General features: G+C 51.8%; 1 protein-coding gene across 1 annotated transcript in view; it reads right to left on the reverse strand.

The window, feature by feature from the left end:
- The window catches only part of WDR62 (WD repeat domain 62), a gene marked incomplete at both ends in the record, with an annotated part of 45,476 nt that overhangs the window by 2,706 nt on the left and 23,221 nt on the right, over positions 1-19,549 (reverse strand). Inside the window, 16 exons of the mRNA XM_082677754.1 lie at positions 40-174; positions 483-590; positions 945-1,048; positions 1,385-1,512; positions 3,338-3,556; positions 5,534-5,586; positions 8,003-8,136; positions 9,810-9,935; positions 10,538-10,601; positions 10,697-10,808; positions 11,590-11,665; positions 12,473-12,594; positions 12,675-12,742; positions 15,663-15,788; positions 17,324-17,415; positions 19,005-19,183. Coding sequence (XP_082533880.1) covers positions 40-174; positions 483-590; positions 945-1,048; positions 1,385-1,512; positions 3,338-3,556; positions 5,534-5,586; positions 8,003-8,136; positions 9,810-9,935; positions 10,538-10,601; positions 10,697-10,808; positions 11,590-11,665; positions 12,473-12,594; positions 12,675-12,742; positions 15,663-15,788; positions 17,324-17,415; positions 19,005-19,183 — 1,846 coding nt within the window. The remainder of the gene's footprint in view (positions 1-39; positions 175-482; positions 591-944; positions 1,049-1,384; positions 1,513-3,337; positions 3,557-5,533; positions 5,587-8,002; positions 8,137-9,809; positions 9,936-10,537; positions 10,602-10,696; positions 10,809-11,589; positions 11,666-12,472; positions 12,595-12,674; positions 12,743-15,662; positions 15,789-17,323; positions 17,416-19,004; positions 19,184-19,549) is intronic.

The following is a 19,549-nucleotide window of genomic DNA, read 5'->3' on the forward strand; positions in this document are numbered from 1 at the left end:
ATGCTGCCCAGGCACGGGTCAGAGAGGGGCATGGTCTACCCTCAGGGTGGGCGTCAGTAAGTGTCTCGAAGTGGTGGCGGAGGAACTTCTCTTGCTCAGGGGTCTGGGGCAGGGAGCCGTTGGATATGCTTGGCACCTCGGGCTGGGACAACTCTTCTGTGGTACCTGGGCATCCTGGGGAGAGGAGAAGGGGGTCTGGGAGAGGGAGTGGGCAGGAGAGAACCATCAACACCATGAATCATGGCAGATGCTCTGAAAAAGCCACTGGCCACTTAACAATGGAGAAAGCTGGACTTGCCCATCACACACCCTGTTGCCACCAGGCGGAGAAGGAAGGGCTAATGCGTCTGTCTTCCAGGGGAGGAAACTGGTGCTCAGTGGCCACCAAATGCAGGGTTGATGTTGGGCCAGTGGTTATCTATCGTGACCAGCCCCTGGCCAGGCCCACACACTGCCCTTCCCCACATCTGGCCCCTACTTACCTGGTGTAGGGGGCGTCACATCAAACTGAGGGTCTGGGTCTGGCTGTGGAGGGGAGGAATGGATGGTGGTAAAGCTGCACTCCAAGTCGGCCTCTGACTCCCCTGAGTCTGGAAAACAGGGTGGGAGGGGTCAGGAGTCCAAAGCTGGGCCCTGACTGAGTCAGGTAAGGCGCTCTGGGTCTCAGGGCTTCAGTTTCCTCATCTGCAGAAAGGGGATGATAAGACCGCCCCCTATTTTTATGGACCAGCAAGGCTACACTTCGAGGAAGGTGCAGAGCTGGGCTCCCACTGGTGGGAAGTTGGGCTCCAGAATTCTAGAGTGACAATAGCAGGGACCATGCCTGTCTCTGTGACAGACTCTGGGCTTCAGAAAGGCTTGGTCAAGGTCACCATCAGTGCCCAGAAAGGGACCTGGCCACATTAACAGACTACTGCAGGGTGTACTGCCTGGTGCTCACTCACCCTCAGGTGGCCTCTGGTCCTTCGAGTCGATGGAGGGGGCCCTGAGGTAGGAGTCACCTTGCTGGTCTCCTGGCGCCCTCTCTACTTCTTCCGCACAGTACTTGCTGCAGTGCCCGTGGGCGTGGGGCGAGGGAATGATAATGTACTGGTTAGTAAACAAGTGGCCCCCACCCAGAACGCCTAGACATCTGCACCTGCTCCTGCTGGGAGTATAGCCTCACCTCTCCTGCCGCCTCCAGGGGCCCCTGCACCTTCTCCTGGAACCAGGAAGACAGGCTGCAGCAGAGGCTGCAGGGCTGGGCTCCTGCACCATCCGGGCTTCACCCCCCGCCCGCCTCCCTCCCACAGGCCCACTGGGAGAGTGGTTCTTCCACGGTGTGCCTACCAGCTGAGGCTTCCTCTCTCCAACTAAGGTTCTCATTGGTGCAAAAGACACCCACCTGTCTGTCCCTGTGACTGTCACCTCTGTCTCCAGGGGGTAGATGATGAGCTCGCTGGCCTCAGAAGACTCCCTCTGTAGGGGTGGTAAGGAGGGAGGCCCACAGCCATTGTCCTGGGGACTCTCTGACTGGGGGGGGAAGACAGCACAGACATGAGAGGCAGCTGTGGCAACCAGGGCCCTCCCAAGCTGCTAGGTGTTCCGCCAACACCGACGGTAACGGTAAAGATGTAGGTAGTGATGGCAGCCCTCACTGCTGGATGCTCCCTGTGAGCCAGGGCCTGGGCTGGGGCCATGAGGAGCTCACTCTGTGCTGCCCCTGCATTATCATCAGCCCCTTTACAGATAAGGAATAGGTATGGCTCGAACCCACTAAGAGTCTATTCATATGAAATCCAAGAACAGGCAAACCAATCCATGGTGAAAGAGGTCAGAATGCTGGTTACCAGGGCTTCCCTGGTGGCTCAGTGATTAAGAATCCGCCTGCCAATGCAGGGGACACGGGTTACAGCCCTGGTCCGGGAAGATCCCCCATGCCGCGGAGCAACTAAGCTGGGCGCCACAACTACTGAGCCTGCACTTTAGAGGCCGTGAGCCACAACTACTGAAGCCCGCGCGCCTAGAGCCCGTGCTCCGCAACAAGACAATCCACGGCAACGAGAAGCCTGTGCACCGCAACGAGGAGTAGCTCCCACTCGCCGAATCTAGAGAAAGCTCGCGTGCAGCAACGAAGACTCGATGCAGCCAAAAAAAAAAAAAAAAGAATGCTGGTTACCTCAGTGGGGGTACTGACTGGAAGAGACACAAGGCGGTCCTCCAAGATCCCCTTCCAAGAGGTAGAAAATGCTCTATATTTTGACTTGGGTGGTGGATACATCGGTGTGTACACAGGTAGCAATTCATCAAACTATATATTTATCATTTATGCACATAACTATTTATATTATGCCACATAAGCAAACTTATATAATAGAATAAAAAAGAATTTTGTTTGAAAAATAATAGAATAAGAGCTAAAGTTGCTTCAGCGCCTTTTAGGGCCCAGACCCTGTTTCTAGAACTGGATTACTGTAAAAGCCCCCTGTGCACTTTTTTTTTTAATGACCATTTTTAAAAATGACCTTTTCTGAAATCTTTTCTTAGTCACTGTTTTTTTTTTTTTTAAATGGTTTTATTTATTTATTTATTTTTGCAGTACGCGGGCCTCTCACTGTTGTGGCCTCTCCCATTGCGGAGCACAGGCTCCGGACGCGCAGGCTCAGCCGCCATGGCTCAAGGGCCCAGCCGCTCCACGGCATGTGGGATCCTCCCGGACCAGGACACAAACCCGTGTCCCCTGCATCGGCAGGCGGACTCTCAACCGCTGCGCCACCAGGGAAGCCCCAGTCACTTTTCTTTTTAAAAAATATTTATTTATTTATTTGGCTGCGCCGGGTCTTAGTTGCCGCGTGCAGGATCTGTAGTTGCAGCATGCAGGCTCTTAGTTGCGGCATGACCAGGGATCGAACCCAGGCCCCCTGCATTGGGAGCACGGAGTCTTAACCACTGGACCGTCAGGGAAGTCTCTCTCTCTTTTTTGTTTAAATGACCATATTTTTGAAAATCAAAGCCCAGAGAATCAAGCCTTGCTGCAGGTTACAGAGCCGGGAAGGGGTAGGACCAGGGCTCCACCTGCTCAAATGCCCCCAACTCAGGCACAGGCCTGCCCTCGGGCCCAAGCTCTTAACCCCCGAGCGACCCCATCTTCCCGCTTTCTGGTCTGCCCTGGGAAGTTTCACTGTGCACCAGGTCCGAGGCTCACCCTCCTGCCCTCTACCATCTCATGTAACCCTTTCGCACCCCTGGAGTGGGACAGTCAGCTTTATCTTTAGAACGAGAGCACTGAGGCCCCAGGTCCTGCGCCGGCAGTCATGGTGCAGGGGCTGTAGGCCGGGCTGGGGCAGGCAGTCTATACCTCGCTCAGCAGGCCCGCCAGTCTCTGCGGCTCCACTGTATCTAGAACAGAATCCTCTAGGCTCTCGGGCTTCATGGGGGTAAAGTAGCAATCCAGGTCCCGGGCATCCAGGATGGTCTTGAGAGGCTCCTGGTCAGCCCGCTCCGCCCAGCGGCCATGTGGCTGGTAGCTGCGCTTGGCGTGGAAGGCCGAGCTGTCTGCCACATCATCATCTCCTAGCTGAGGGTGACAGGGGATGGTCAGGCAGCTAGCCAAGTGCTCACCAACTCCAGTGAGGGCCCGGGACACTGCACGGACCTGCATCCAGCCTCGTGGCTTTAAACATCAATCAGAAACAAGTTCCAGATATTTGTTTTCAGCCTGAACCTTGTTATTAAACTTTGGAAGTGCACATGCAACTGTTCCACATCTCCACATGGATGTTTAGTGATCTTTCAAAGCAAACATGTTGAAGACAACAACTGACCTTCCCCCTAAACCTATTCCTCCTAACGCCTTCCCTGTCTCAGTGATTCTTTGCAGCTGCTCAGGCCCCAAACTTTGAGGTTCTCCTTCATTCCTCTTATTCTGTCCCTCACACTTCCCATTGTATTTCTTCAACTCTGCCACCCAAACACATCCAAGATATGGCCACTTCTCTTCCACGGTCCCTAACCCTAACCCTGGTCCTGCCCACCACTGCCTCCTACCAAGACTTGCTTGAGAGACAGTGGAGGGTGGGTGCTTGACAACTTAGGCTCTGGAGTCAGCCTTCTAGGGTCGACCCCACCTCCCCTAATTCCTAGCTTGACCCCAGATAAGTTACTTAACCTCTCTGGGCCTCAGTTCCCTATCTGTGAAATAACAGGGGATATGAAAAGCCCATACATCCAGGAGGATTAAACAATACATATAAAAGACTCAATAGAACCTGTACGGAGTAAGTGTTCTGTGAATATTTGTTGGATGTAACTCCAATTGTAATATGCACTGATAAGGGAAAGCTTGGGGGCCTGAGCACAGTCACATGCCTGACCTGGTCAGCAGTGCAGAGGCTGATAACAGGGAGGATTTCCCTGAAGAGCTGACATTTAGGCTTTGATTTGAGGTCTGACATTGTTCCTAAAATAAACCCTTCAACCTGGGGTTTAGGATTCTGCTGCCAACTTCTAACCCACCAGCGCCTGGCCTGCCCCTCCCTCAATTAATGATCACTCATTCAATCCTACCTTCATCTTGGTCCCTCTCTTTCTCTCACATCCAGTTGTTTGGCTCCACTTTCAAAATCCATCCAGAATCCAACCACTTCTCCCCTCAGGTCCAGCCTCCAACCTCTCCTGCCAGGATTATCACAGCAGTCCCCTCCCTGGTCCCCCTGCTTGCCCCTCAAGGTCTGTTTTGCCCAGGCAGCCATAGGGACCTGTTAACGCTTGAGTTAGAACACGACCTTCCTTGGCTCAGAGCTCTCCCTCCTGTCCATCTCACTCAGCGCTACAGGGGAAGAAATAAGTGGAGAAGGACAATAAGGGGTGTTGAGGGGATGCAGCAAGCCCACACGGTTCCTCACCACCTGGTCCCCACTGCCTCTCCGAGCCCTTCTCCCCCATTCTGCCCTCATTCACCCTCGACCCAGGCATCGGGCCTCCCTGCACTTCCTGGAACATGCTAATAAGCATGATCCTGCCTCACGGCCCTCACCCTTGCAGACTGGGTTCTCTGCCTGGAACATTCTTTCCCAGGATCTGTATTTCTCACTTGCTTTAATTCTGCTCAAATACGTGAAGTCCTCCTAGTGAAGCCTTTTCTTTTTACCCTAAAATTGTCACCACCCCCAACACTTTGTATTTTCCTTCTCAACTTTTTTGTCCTCCATAGCACTGATTATCAGTTCCCCAAACACTATATAATTTACCTGTTTAATGTGGCTATTGTCCACCTCCCGAAGTAGAGAATGAGCCTGTGAAGGCAGAGATTTCATCTGCCCTGCTGGTTGCTATCTCTAAGGGCCACAGCAAGGCCTAGCCCAGGGTAGGCACTCAGTAAATATGTGTTGCATGAAAGAAGGACTGTCTAAGCGGAGAGTGGAAGGATGACAGGGGTTCTCCAGGGAAAGGAGACATGTGGAGGGGAAAAGTGTTCCCAGAAGAATGAGGAACATGGAGGAGGGCACCCCTTCTTTGTCCGCTCCTAGGCGTCCCACTCTCCGGGCAGACTCACCAGCCGCTTTGCCCAGAGTGGCAGCTTGCCGTTGGTCAGCAGGCACCGAGGATCTGGAGAGACACATGGAAACCATGAAAAGAGAATAAGCAACCCAAGAGACAACGGGTAACATAAACAGCAGTTCTCCAGAGACAACACAGGAAACGACAGACATCCAAAGATGGTCAACCTCACTAACTGTCAGGGAAGTGTGAATTTAAACAATGGGATATAATGTTTTACCCTAAGACTGACCAAAATTAAAATGCTTCAAACTATCAAATGTTGGCAAAAGTGTGGGGAAACAGAGGGCTTAACACTGACTGCTGGGTGGGGCAGTAACTGGATTTGGAGGGCCGCTGGGGTTCTCTTTTACTTTTTAATTTTTTTTTTTTTTTTTTTTTTTTGCGGTACGCGGGCCTCTCACTGTTGTGGCCTCTCCCGCTGCGGAGCACAGGCCCCGGACGCGCAGGCTCAGCGGCCATGGCTCACGGGCCCAGCCGCTCCGCGGCATGTGGGATCTTCCCAGACCGGGGCCCGAACCCGTGTCCCCTGCATCGGCAGGCAGACTCTCAACCACTGCGCCACCAGGGAAGCCCTGGGGTTCTCTTTTAAAATATAAAGTATATCCGACTTCCCTGGCAGTCCAGTGGTTAAGACTCTGTGCTCCCAATGCAGGAGGCATGGGTTCAATCCCTGGTTGGGGAATAAAAATCCCATATGCCACATGGCACAGCCAAAAAAATAAAACAAATGTTAAAAAAAAAAAAAGTGTATTAACCCCAGGATTTAGCAATGCCAGTCCTCGGCCTGAGGCCAAGGAGTGGTCAGCACAGCCTCATTCACAACAGTGTAAAGTTAGAAAACACACAAGTGCCCACCCAGAGCAAAATCACTGGTTATGCTTCTGGTTAAAAGAGGGAGGCCTCTGTTTTGTATTCACCAACCTACAGGTCAGTAAGATAGTTTTGAGAAGAAAAAGATACAGAATGATATCTGCAGTATAATACGATTTGTGGACACAGATGTTTCCTATGGATATGCACACGTGTATATTAATGTTCAGGAAAAGGCCTATAAGGGTTCACACCAAACTCATCAAAGTGGCCACCTGGGAGAGGACGCTGAATTGGATGTGTGGGTGGTGACAAAGAGAATGAGCTTACTCTCTATTCGATTGTTTCCCAAGGCTGAATCCTCACACTGCTGTTGCCTACTAGTCAGCCATCCAGTTGGCCCCTGCCTGTTTCCTCCTTCTTGGCAGCCCACTACCCTCGCTAAGAGCACCCAGTGCTGGTCACTGTTCCCAGCCTCTCTCACAGCTGGAGCAATCATGGCCAATGGGACCTGTGAGAAGCCTGCAGGGGCTTCTGGGAAAGAGTTTCCTCTGTACAGGAGATTCCAGGAGGGAATGTCCTCTTTCAACCATGTCTCTGAGGACACAGTGGGGGAAGGGGAAGCTGGGACAAAGTGAGAGAGTAGCACTGACACATATAAGCTACCAAATGTAAAATGGAAGGCTAGTGGGAAGCTGCTGCGTAGCACAGGGAGATCAGCTCAGTGCTTTGTGATGACCTAGAGGGGTGGGATAGGGAGGGTGGGAGGGAGGGAGGCTCAAGAGGGAGGGGATATGGGGATATATGTATACATATAGCTGATTCACTTTGTTGTACAGCAGAAACTAACACAACACTGTAAAGCAATTATACTCCAATAAAGATGTGAAAAAAAAATGTCTCTGATGCCTGGAACTTAAGCAGCCATCTTGTAACATGGGTCTAAGCCAAGGCGATATGCAGAGGGGAAGAAATTTATAGAGCGCCTGGCCTCTCATAAAGTCGCTTAGCTACCACCCTCCCTTCTGCCTGAACAAGAGAATATGGTCTGTTTTCTGGTGAACGTCACCCTGTTTTACCCCTGGGACACCCCCTTACACCCACCCGTCGCCTTTGGTCAGGTGGTTCAAGTGGAGCTGACTAAAGCCTCCTACCCTCAGGGATGACCACATAACTCAGGCCTGGCCAATCACAGTGACTCAGAAATGGGCAGGTGACTCACAGCAGGAACATGAGTCATGAACACAGGACTTTGAGCTATTAGGAAAGAAGTGCTCTCTTTTCTAGAATGTTATAACCTTGAGCTGCTGGGGGTACTTTGCCCCTTGTACAGGGAGATTCTGCCTGAGAGCAAAGTCAACATGGAGAAAAGCAGAGCCAGGAGACAGAGATACATCTATTTCTTTAACATCACCTGACTACCTGGATCCAGCCATGCCTGAACCAATACTCTCAAATTTTCATTTACAAGAACCAATAAATTCTCTTTCCAAATTAAGCCAGTGAGAGTCTAGGTGCTATTACCCTGAAAAAGTCCTGACTGATATGATTACTGAGCTTCAATATGTGCCAGGCTGTGAAAACAGAGTAGTGGCCAAAACCCAGCAATGATCCTTACACTGAGAGGTCAAAATAGGGCCCCTTTCCCAACCTGGATCCAAACTCTCTTTCGATGGTGTCTTTAGTAACTCTTCAGGTTCACATTCTTCCTCCAGCTTATCGTCCGTCTGCTCTCCAGGGCTTAGGGAGCAAATCTCGTTGGGCATGGATGCATATGTCTCCTGCCTGAAGCCAGGAAAAAGGACAGCAAGGAGAGAAACATAGGTAAATGGGGTGGTAGAGGGGACCTGCCTAGGGCTGGGCCCTGTGCTGGGGTCCATGTGAACATACTCTTGGCTTCTGGTCAAGACGGTGCTGGAAGGTCTCACCTGCCACACCCCCTCTGCTAGAAACATACTGCCACAAAAAATGAGATGTAACAAAGGCTGGGCTCAAGAAATACGACAAACTCTTCAAGGGCCACAGCAATGGAACAAAAAGCAAAGCAGATGATAGTAGGGCATGAGTCCTGAGCTGCTGGCTTCTGTTCTAGGAAGTGGGGTTAGCAATGAGGTTCTAGCTCCACAAGCCAAAGAGTTGCCCACTCTCTTGGTGCCTAGATCTGCATTACCTCAAGATCACTGCAAAATAGATGGCCCATGTCAGGCCTGGTCCCCGTGGGGAAGCAATGCAAAGCCTCAAGACACAGAGAGAGAGATAGGGACAGCTCCGGAGGCAGAAGAGAAGAAAATTCAAAACCTCCCACTCCAACTGAAACTTCCAAACCAAAATCCCAAATCAAAAACCAGAACAGGAATTCACTCCAAATAAAACTGGTCTTGCAACATAAAGACTTAAGAAATATGTTTAGGAAACTCAAAGATATAAGTGAAGGAATAACTTACATTAAAAGATTAAGAAGGGCTTCCCTGGTGGCGCAGTGGTTGAGAATCTGCCTGCTAATGCAGGGGACACGGGTTCGAGCCCTGGTCTGGGAAGATCCCACATGCCGCGGAGCAACTAGGCCCATGAGCCACAACGACTGAGTCTGCGTGTCTGGAGCCTGTGCTCCACAACAAGAGAGGCCGCGATAGTGAGAGGCCCGCGCACCGCGATGAAGAGTGGCTCCCGCTTGCCACACTAGAGAAAGCCCTTGCACAGAAACGAAGACCCAACACAGCAAAAATAAATAAATTAATAAACTCCTACCCCCAACATCTTAAAAAAAAAAAAAGATTAAGATAGGACTTCCCTGGTGGCACAGTGGTTAAGAATCTGCCTGCCAATGCTGGGGACACGGGTTCAAGCCCTGGTTCAGGAAGATCCCACATACCGCAGAGCAACTAAGCCCGTGCGCCACAACTACTGAGCCCGTGTGCCACAACTACTGAAGCCCGCACACCGAGAGCCCATGCTGTGCAACGAGAAGCCACCGCAGTGAGAAGCCCGCGCACTGCAACGATGAGTAGCCCCAGCTCGTCGCAACTAGAGAAAGCCCGTGTGCGGCAATGAAGACCCAACGCAGCCAAAGATTAAAAACAAACAAAAAAAATACCTTAAAAAAAAAAAAGATTAAGAAGACATCTCTGCTCCACTGGACCCTTCTCTGATCTCCTCCCTCCCCACCATGGGCTGGGTGGGCTGGGTCTGGGGCCTCCCCTGGTCCCCACAGCCCCCTGGGGCTTCCCACCAGAGTGCTCATGGGCTCTCCAAGCACTTTTGCTTTTACACTTCAAAACCCTTCTCATATGCATTATTGTAACTTCCTATTCAAAGTACATCTCCCCTTCTAGGCCCCGAGGGCACAAAGGGCAGGGCCGGGGGCTGTCTGGGCCGTGGTTGCTTCCCTAGCCTCACTCCTCACGGGGCCCAGGGCAGGAAGACATCCCTCTGGTGAATGGACAGGTGGCTGCCAGGACCTGGGGTGGCTGCTCCAGTTCCTGCCGTTCGTGTTCTCCTGCTGCTGCTCACGGTGGTCAATCTCCAGCAAGTGCTGCTTCATGCAGCTGGTGATCTCCGGGCCCAAGTGCCAGATGAACACGCAGCTGCAGAGGCCAAGGAGGGATGTGGAAGAGGGAGGAACAGTGAATATGGAAGCCATCTGACCCCAGAGCCACCTGGTTCATCACTGCCAAGACCTTATTTCCTGGCCCGGAAAACAACCCTCATCAGCTTAGCACAGGGCTCCGGACCAAGTCAGGTCTACACCCTGGGAGGGGTCCAGGGCATCCCAGCAAACCAAGGCTGCTCTGAAGACCCTGAGACCCAAGGAAGGGGGCTGTGAGGAAGGAGTGTAGTATTGATAAACTGAGGAGAGCGTCAAAAGGGACGTCCTTGGATACCAACCATGTGCTAAGGAACTTATGTCATCTCATTTGACTCTCACCATACGATTTTCAAGGTAGATGGGGTCATCTCTCTTTTACAAAGTCAGAGAGGGGAAATATAAGTGGCAGAGCTAGGATTTGAACTCAGGGCTGGGCACACACTATCCGAGGAGAGTAAGCTGGCATGCTCAGAGAGCTCTCTGCACAGGCAGGCCGTGGGCATGGGGTTCCGGTGTCTGAGCCCTTGCTCTCCCAGCAGGATAGGTCCCACCCACTCCCAGAGGGAGGCCCAGCTGGGGCAGCCTCCAGGCCTTTCCCACCTGTCTCCAGATACTGTGATCAAGTGACGGCAATCGTAGGTGAACTTCATGCCGGTGACGATTTCTGCAAGCAGAGCAGAGAAGCCATGCTGGCCTTCTGAGCCAGAAGGCTGTGTTGGGGTAGGTGGGGAGGTGTCCCAAGCAAGGAGGCAAACCCACCTGAATGGCCAAACATCTTGGCAACGCACTCCCCGGAGTAAAAATCAATCACCGAGATGCTTTTGTCAGAGCAGCTTGTGGCCAGGAAGGTGCCTGAGGGGTCCACATGGACCTGCCGAGAAGAGGACCCACGTGACACTTGGGCTGCCTCCTTCTGGAATAGGCCTGGGTCTCAACACACAACCCCACTAACTGAGGAACGCCTTGTGCTGGGCGCTTGGCACATGGACTCAGGTAACCCTCACGACACACACCATGGTAGGCAGAAGCTCCTGCTCCCATTTCACAGTGAAGAAATTACCAACCACAACAATGGCACTAATGGCAGCCAGGCCCTGTGCTAAGAGCTGTACGTGTGTGAACTTATTTCCCCCACAGAACCCTGTGATAGAGGCAATTTTTATTTGCATTTTACACATGATGAAACAGGTTCGAGACGAGATGACATTTGCCCAAGGTCACAGTCAGCCCGAGGCAGAGCTGTAAGAGGGTCTGACCCTGGAGCCTGAGCTCATAACTCCCCTAGTCCAGAGGCTCTTGAGAAGGTCCCCACCTCATCCTGGATAACATAGACAGGGGCAAGCCTGGAGAGGCCTCTCTGATTCCTCCCACCACTCTCTACTGCCACTCACAATGGAAGCCACTTAAATGTCCCCACGTGGGGAAGGATTCAGTAAGTAAAGGTAGAGCAGTCAGGGCCAGCCCTGGCTCCCAAGCACCCTTGGTCAGCCAGGCCTGAGTAGATGCTGGCCGGCATGTGATCCTTTCATCCCTCTGATCAGGTGCCAAGGAGGACCCAGGTCTCAGGAGGCCCAGCAGGGCAGGGGACAGACAGGGGGGCCTTGTGTGTGGGTGTCCGTGTACGGTTTTCACCTGGGGCCCCAGCTCCTCACCTTCAGCAGGGACCCTTCATCACCCTGGGAGCCCTTGTAGCACTTCTTCTGCTTCCCGTTCATGGTGTTGTAGACTCTGGGAAGGTGAGAGCAGAAGCGGCTAACATGGCCCTGCCCACCACCCTCTCTTGCTCCCTTGTTCCAACCTTACCTGCTGCCCTCCTCTCCCCTGGAAGCCCCCAGTACCTCCTGTCCCCCACCCGATGCCTGGACTGAAACCCCGTATCAGGGAATGAGACCCTGTCTTGGGCTGAGGTCACAGAGGTTACGTCTTGGGGTGTCCACTGAGTTAACATCCATCTCCCTGCCACACAGCGAGCTGAGTGCCTGGCACCCAACTTGAGTGAGCAAATGAAGGAGATGGAGAACCTCTCTGCACATGCTTATTCCTCCACATCCTTCCCAGTTTAAGCTTAGATGTCCCTTCCAGCGACCCCAGGTAGGGTCGGATGTCCTCCCAGGGCCCCCCAAAGCCCCTGGGCTCTCTGCATCCCAGCCCTGACCACTCTGTGCTGTCACTGTCTGGTCAGTCTGTCTTCTCCTCCACTGCACTGTGAGCTCCACGAAGGCAGGGCCTGTGACTCCCCCACTGTCCCTCCCAGACAGGAGCTCAGGGAACGAGGATGAGTGAGTTTATGAGCCACATCAGCAGCTCTCAGTTGCCCCACACAGGCTCCTGAGATCTAGGAGAACCCTCTGTTTGACCTGGAGACTAGGCCTGGGTGAACCCAGCTCCTAAGAAACACCCACTGGGTCCCACCACTCCACCCAGCTTCTCAGGGACCAGGTGAGCAGGGGGAGGAAAGCAGAGCGCTCATGAGAAGACAGACCCAACCAGGCCCCACTTAGTCTGGCTGACTAAGAGTGCAGGGCAGTTCCTCACCTTACGTTGCGGTCCTGGCAGGCCACAGCCACGTACTTCTGGGTAATGTCAATGTCCATGTCATACAAGGTGGTCTTCTCTGCCACGTGGTGGGTACGGACAAAGTGTAGTCCATCTGAGGCCTGGCAGGGCAGGCAGGGCCTTCAGAGGATACCCCTGACAAGCCCCCTACCCAGCTCCCAAGGAGGCTGCCCCACTCTACCTGCTGGGCACTGCGGAAGTAGATGCTCTTGTCTGCCCCACAGCTGATCATCTGGATGTCCTTGTGGCCTGGAGGAGGAAGCAGTGCCTTAGGCAGGGCTGGGCCACTGCTGGGCCCAACTGGGGCTGGGGATCCTAGCTAGGGAACTCTACTATAAGGGCACTCCGCTGGGGGTCAGAGAGGGTTTCCCGGAGGAGGTGAGGTGAGTGCTGGGTGCCGGTAGGACTCTGTAAACTGTGAGCTCTGTGTGAGGGGGGCACAGATGGTGCAGTGGGCAAGGCAGGAATCTGCAGAGCAAGAGCAGACAGGGAAACAGAAGCCAGGGACACAGCAGGGGCACCATGTTTAATTTGGGATTTGGAGAGGTGACTCTGGGCTCACAATGGAGGCATCAGTGAAGCAGGGAGCAAGAGGAGACAGTCAGACCACTGGGAGGCTCACACCATCAAGAAGGATCAGAGTATCCACACAGGGGCTTCCCTGGCAGTCCAATGGTTAGGACTCTGCGCTTCCACTGCAGGGGGTACAGGCTCGATCCCTGGTCAGGGAACTAAGATCCCGCAAGCCATGCGGTGCAGCCAAAATAAAAAGGACTATCCACACAGACTTCGGGCTAGGTCCTGTGCCACATGCCTCCCCTTCCTGACTGTCACCAGCCACTTGTACAAATGTGAACCCAGGGGCTCAGAGTCACACAGTCCTTGTCCCAGGGTGCAGAGAGTCAAGATGGGGCCAGGGCTGATCCCAGGCATTCTCTGGTTAAACACTGTGCTCTGAAGCCAGGCTTCCTCTCCGAGCCTCAGCTCCCATCTGTTCAATAAGGCTGTATCAGCCACTGCCCCGTGGAGTGGTATGAAGCCCTTGGGACAGTGGCTGCTACCTGGTAAGCAAGATCGATGTTCTTACTTTTATTCTTCTTTCTTTATAGAATAAGAATAATCACAGCACAAATACCTTGCAGAGTTGTGGTGAGGATGAAGAGACAGAACAAAGATAAAACATGTACAACCTTGGTACAATAGACACTGCTCCTTCATGACAGGACATTTGAGAGCACCCAGGCCTGACATACAAGTTAAGATGTTACTCGAGCAGAAGTCACTGGTTTATAGAAGGGAACGAGTCCTATGTTGGCGAGGAATCCAGAGAGGGCCTGCAAGTTACTACTGGTAATGTTTTGCTTCTTAACCTGGGGTGGTGAGTCCAAGTATTTAGCAATATTAGGACTAGGACCAATCAGAACAGGTGCTGGCTATAAACAATGGGTGTGTCTAGTTCAGATCTACTGACTATGAACCTTGATGTGGATATTCATTGTATTATTCTGTAAACTATTCACAGATATTTCTGTTCACTTTTTTGGATATATGTTTCATAGAAAAGAATTAAGAGACTGATTCATTCTTTAGCTGGATAGCTTCAGACAGTTTCCGACTGGCTGGTGCCCAGTTTATATGAACTATCAATGTTTTGAGTGTAACGCCCAGTTGAGTCAGCCCAGCCAGAGCAGGGCTCACAGGACTGGTTTTAGGATGTGCATCCTCTCAGACCGGCTGGGGCTTTAACAGAGGCCCACGCCTTCAGAAGGTGACCTAAAGGACCGACTCCTGGGCCACCCCCTTGGCCAGTTATCACCTCTCCTGGATCCAGACCATTCATTAAAGGTGAGGTCACTGCTGGCCAAACTGCTAGATTTACCAATCTATTCTAACTACCTCTACCCTGTGGAATGGGATGGTCTGAACAGTTTTTTACAGGTGTCTGAGAAGTTTGAGCTGATCAGCTTTTGTCAGGTCCTCATCAAGACATAGCAAACGTGTTAACCTGTTTTTGCCCAGCTCCCGACCACCTGAGTTAGACAGAGACAGGGCAGAAAGTGGGGAAGACCAAGGACATTAATACATTCTCAGCCACAAGATTATATGTACAAAACACTTCATAGTCAAGAACTTGGAGTCAGTGGACGTATTCCCTCCATGAATGGATTCTTCTTGAATATAGTTTTGAACATGTTCTTGGGTTCTGATCAGTTAAACCCCCACAGGGCCTACTTCCCCTCCTCTTGGAATCCCTTAGGGCCAGGGATCTCTGTACTGGATCTTTCGAGTCTTGGAGGGATCCCTTCAACTGCCTGGTTGAGCGAGGGCTATAAGAAAGGACAGCCTTATGCAAAATACCAGGCCTGCACCTACTGGCTGTGTGACTCTGGCTGTAAAGTACAGTAACTGCTGGGGCAGTGCAAGGATCACATCACCCAGCACAGAATTAGTCTCCAGCAATTGTCACCGTCATCTATTTTTCAGCCAAGGTCACCCAAACCCATTCCACCTTGGACTGGCATTCTGATTTCTTTCTGCGGACTAGCACTCACCTAATGTCAGTCCTCCTGGATCAGGGGTGGAGGCAGGTGGAGGCTGGGGGCACACGAGTCACACCCAGCCCAAGAGGATACTCCAAAGCTCTGGCACCACCTGCCCTGGAAAGGGCAAGTGCCTCAAGCCAGCACAAGGTAAGTCAGCTACCAATTTCTGCCAAAATTGACAGGAAGAGGGGAAATCTCTTTCCAGCGGCACAGTGACCACTGAGATCCTGCCCACGAGAGAAAGGCACAGCTGACAGAGGGAGAGAGTCCAGGTAACTTTAAAAAATTCAACTTTTGGGGACTTCCCTAGTGGTCCAGTGGTTAAGACTCTGTGCTTCCACTGCAGGGGGCACGGGCTCAATCCTTGGTCCGGGAACTAAGATCCTGCATGCCACGTGGAGCAGCCAAAATAAACGATACTCCAAAAGCATTAAAAAAAATTAGTCTAAAAAAAATTTTTTTAATAAATAAATAAATAAATAAAAATTCCATCTTTGGATCCAGCTGTGCCTGAATCCAGAGCTTGCCTCTCCCTTTCTTCTCTAGGCTAAAGGTGGCTTTCGCTGTTACGTGCAGTCAAAGGAGCCCATCTAATGAGGCACAGGACGCAGAAGGAAAGGGCTCACCAGCAAACTTGATGGCTGTGATGGAGGAGGAATGGTCATCCAGGGTCTGCTCCAGGTTGTAGTTCTTTTCCACGTTCAGCACGTGGATCAGTCGGTCCCGACTGGCTGAGGCCAGCAAGCTCAACCCTGTGGATGAAAAGGGTGCCACTGGGTCTCTGGGAGGCTGCTTGATGGCTTGGCCTCCCAGAGAGCAGTGTGACCGAGCTTTCCTGGCCTTGAAGAAGGAGTTCGGTTTCTTAACTGCAGTCAACTTGCCACAAACCCGGAAAGGGGCCACTCCCCCACTCTGCGCAGTCTTTCCCCAGAGCCCCAAACCCTGGCATTTCACATCCCTTGCCACCAGCTCCTGCAGGATGAATCTTGATGTACACGTGGACACTCCTCCACTTGTGCCCACACCAGACATTCCAGCAGAGCCCAGCATTCCTCCCTACCAAGTCCAGCTACTTGGCAGCCACGTAAGGCCCTGCCAATTTCTCAACCTCCCCAAAACACTGCCCCCTCACTCTCTGAGCTCTGGCTACACAAGCCTCATCTAGGCCCTACTGACCACATGCTGCCACCTTTCCTTCAGCCACTGGACCTTCGTGCTGGCCCCCTCAGACAGTGCCTAGCCGGGACACCTGCTACGTCTGAGGCCTAACACATGACCTGAGGTGGAGCGGAGCTCGGGAGAGGTGTACTGAATGAAAAGAAATTTAAAGAAAATTTGGTGGGGCAGAGGGTGTGGGGGAAGGAAGAGCATGGGAACGCACATTAACATTATCAGGACATAACTCCACCTACATTATATTCCTGCCAAAAATGTATCATCGGAATCAAATCATGAGAACAACAAACCCAAATTGAAGGAAATTCTATAAAATGACTGATCTATATTCTGCAGAAAGCCAAAGTCATAAAGACAAATTAAATAAGGCTGTGGAAATATTCCAAAACAAAGGTGACAGGAGAGCCACAACAACTGAAATGTGAACCTGGACTGGATAAACAAAGGTGCTATAAAGGACAGCATTGGGACAACTGGCAAAATGTGAATAAGAACCCCAGAGAGATGACAGATTTGGTAAGATGCACATTTGATAAGTGCACTGTGGTCATGTAAATAGATGTCCCCCTTCCTAGGAAATGCTCACAGAAGCATTTAAGGGTGAAAGCGCAGCATGCCTGCAACTTACGCTCAAGTAGTTCAGCAAATAATAATAATAATAATATACACGCTTTAATAATAATAATGCACATGCTATTATTTTATTACAAGTGTATATATACACGGGTGCGCAAATACACAGAAATGGAAAGAGGGGAAGCAGATAATTCTGTCACAGGTCAGACAGGATTTAAAAGAAAAAACTTGGGGAGCCTGGGTGAAGAGGCTACAGATATTCATTATAATATTCTTGCAATTTTTCTGTAAGCGTCAAACTTTTTCAAAAGAATATGTTTGACTACTGATCTATCTTTATCTTCTCCAGCAGAGGAGGAGCTCATTCATATATTCACTCATTCAACCTTCACCTCTTTAGCCTGAGCTCTGTTCGGGGCACTGGGGACCAGGGTAAACAAGTCGAGTCTTGCCCTGTCATTTACGGTCCCACCAGACACCAACTACTCCTCCCTGTGGCTCTGCCAGGCAGGCTGCTCCCCTGCCATGGGCTCACCTGTCTCAGGCTTGGAGTACTCCAGGCACAGCACCTCAGCATCATGGGCCTCCACCTTGACCAGCTCGTCCATGAAGTGCAGCTCGTGGATCCTGAGAGATACACACTGCCTGCTGTACCCTGCCTGGCGCCCCCACCCCTCAGCTCCAGACGCTCTGCCACTACTAGAAAAGGTCAGAGCAGCCAGGTAGGTGACGTGGAGAACACCCTACCCTGGCCAAGTAGTCTACAGGTGCCCAACCAGTTTCTCATCTAAAAACCTGCCAAGCCTGCGAGAACCTCAGCGGGCACCCCGCCCCTTCTGTCCATGGGTAACACCTAGGATGGTCTTCTGGGGGAACAAAGGTTAGGATAGGGATATATCAGAGGTGATTCCTGGGGCTGGGGCAGGGGTCAGAGGTCATACTCAAGGATAGGACCCATGGGTGGGAACATTTGATTCCAACCTCTCATTCTTTTTTTTTTCTTTTTTCTGGTTGCACTCTGTGGCTTGTAGGATCTTAGTTCTCTGACCAGGAATTTAACCCAGGCCCTCAGCAGTGAAAGCGTGGAGTCGTAACCACTGGACCCCCAGGGAACTCCCTCTCATTCTTAAAGAGTCTCAGATCCAGACTTTCCTCACATTCTTGCCAAATGAAATCAGACAACAGGTCATCCAGGACTGAAATAAGAAATAATAATTCCAGCTTCTCCACTCTCTACCCGTGTGACCTTAGCCAAGCCACTTGGCCTCTCTTTCCTCAGGGAACCCATCTGAAAGTGGAGTGAATAACAGCACCTACGCCAGAGGGTCGGTGAGAGGATTAAATCAGTCAATACCCATGGTACTCAGGCCAGCGGCCAGCCTGGGGGAAGATCGCTACGCCCACGTTACCTCTCCTCACTGTTTTCACCGTTGACAGCCAAGTGCTGTCAACGGGAGCAGCCCCCTGACACGTTCAGTTTGCCTCATGCAGTGACTGACATCACAACAGTTGCCAACATTTAAAAACCATGGAATTTCACAGAAAAAGTCTGCACTTTATGTTCTTCTTAGACAATGGGAAGATATGACAACTTGGAGGCTATACTACTGGTGCTGCGTGGTGGCTGCCCCGTTATGGGGCACATGCTCTTCAGTGCCCCAGTCCCTCCCATTCTGCAACAGCTCCACTACCCAGGGGGTCATAGCTGACATTCGCCACCTTAAACCTGATCCCTGTGACAGGACTCATATTCTGTCAGCACCTACTGGGCCTGTCACATCTTGAAAAACCTCTGCAGGGTGGTAAACAGCCCGAGCCCTCAGATGTCCCATCCTCTGGTCCCTCTCTCAGGGCCACCAGAAATGCCAAGCTCCAGCTGGCATCTTCTCTGATGGTTCAGCAGTGGTACCATGTGGCTGAGAAGGTGTCACCATGCCCGAGAGTCATGCAAGTTTGCCTGTCCACCCTGCAGGCAGAGTTCACATGGTCCAGCTGCTGAGGCCCCGGTAGCTACCCTGATCTACCCTGAGCTAGCCCTTCTGGAAGCCCCTTCTCAGCTTATGTTCCCAGGGGTGGCTGGCTACCAGATTGCTACTCACAGTCCCTCATTCCCAACAGGCAGCTGGAGGTGCCAAGGCCAGGGCTCCTCCCCACTGCCCTTAGTACCTGAGCCCAAGCTGGGAGATGTACACTAGACAACGCCAGGGCCCACTTGCCTCAGATTTCCACTTCGGTCGCCTGAAGCCAAGTGTTGGCCATCAGGACTGACCTGCATGACTCGTACCCCAGCTTTCATGTCCACAGGCATCCCATTCTCACTCCCCCGGTCTGGGAAGTGTGACATGTTCTGCAGGTGCTGGATGTCATTCTCCACATACACAACCTTCAGCAGGGTCTGCAAGTGGGAAAGGACTTAGGTCAGTGCTATGAGAAGCTCTGGAGCACCTCTGCAATTTTTTCTCCTGATAGTCTCCCATTCTTCATTAGTAACAGAATTCCAATTCTGACCTGGGAGCTTCACCACTCAGAATAATAACTATGTCTCCCAGACTCCCTTGCATCTAGATGAAGCTGTGTCAATAAATTCTGGTCAATGAGGTATAAAGCAAGTGAAAACTCTTCTGCTTCTTTCCCACTATCCTGCTGCCTGGAACTTGGATGTGATGACTGGACCACCAGCAGCCATCCTGGACCACGATGACAAGGGCCACTCCTTCAAAATGGGCAGAGTGGAGAGCTGGACAGCTCTTGGGTCTCTAAG

The sequence above is a fragment of the Grampus griseus genome (assembly GCF_964374135.1).
Source record: "Grampus griseus genome assembly, chromosome: 19".
NCBI classification, from domain to species: domain Eukaryota; kingdom Metazoa; phylum Chordata; class Mammalia; order Artiodactyla; family Delphinidae; genus Grampus; species Grampus griseus.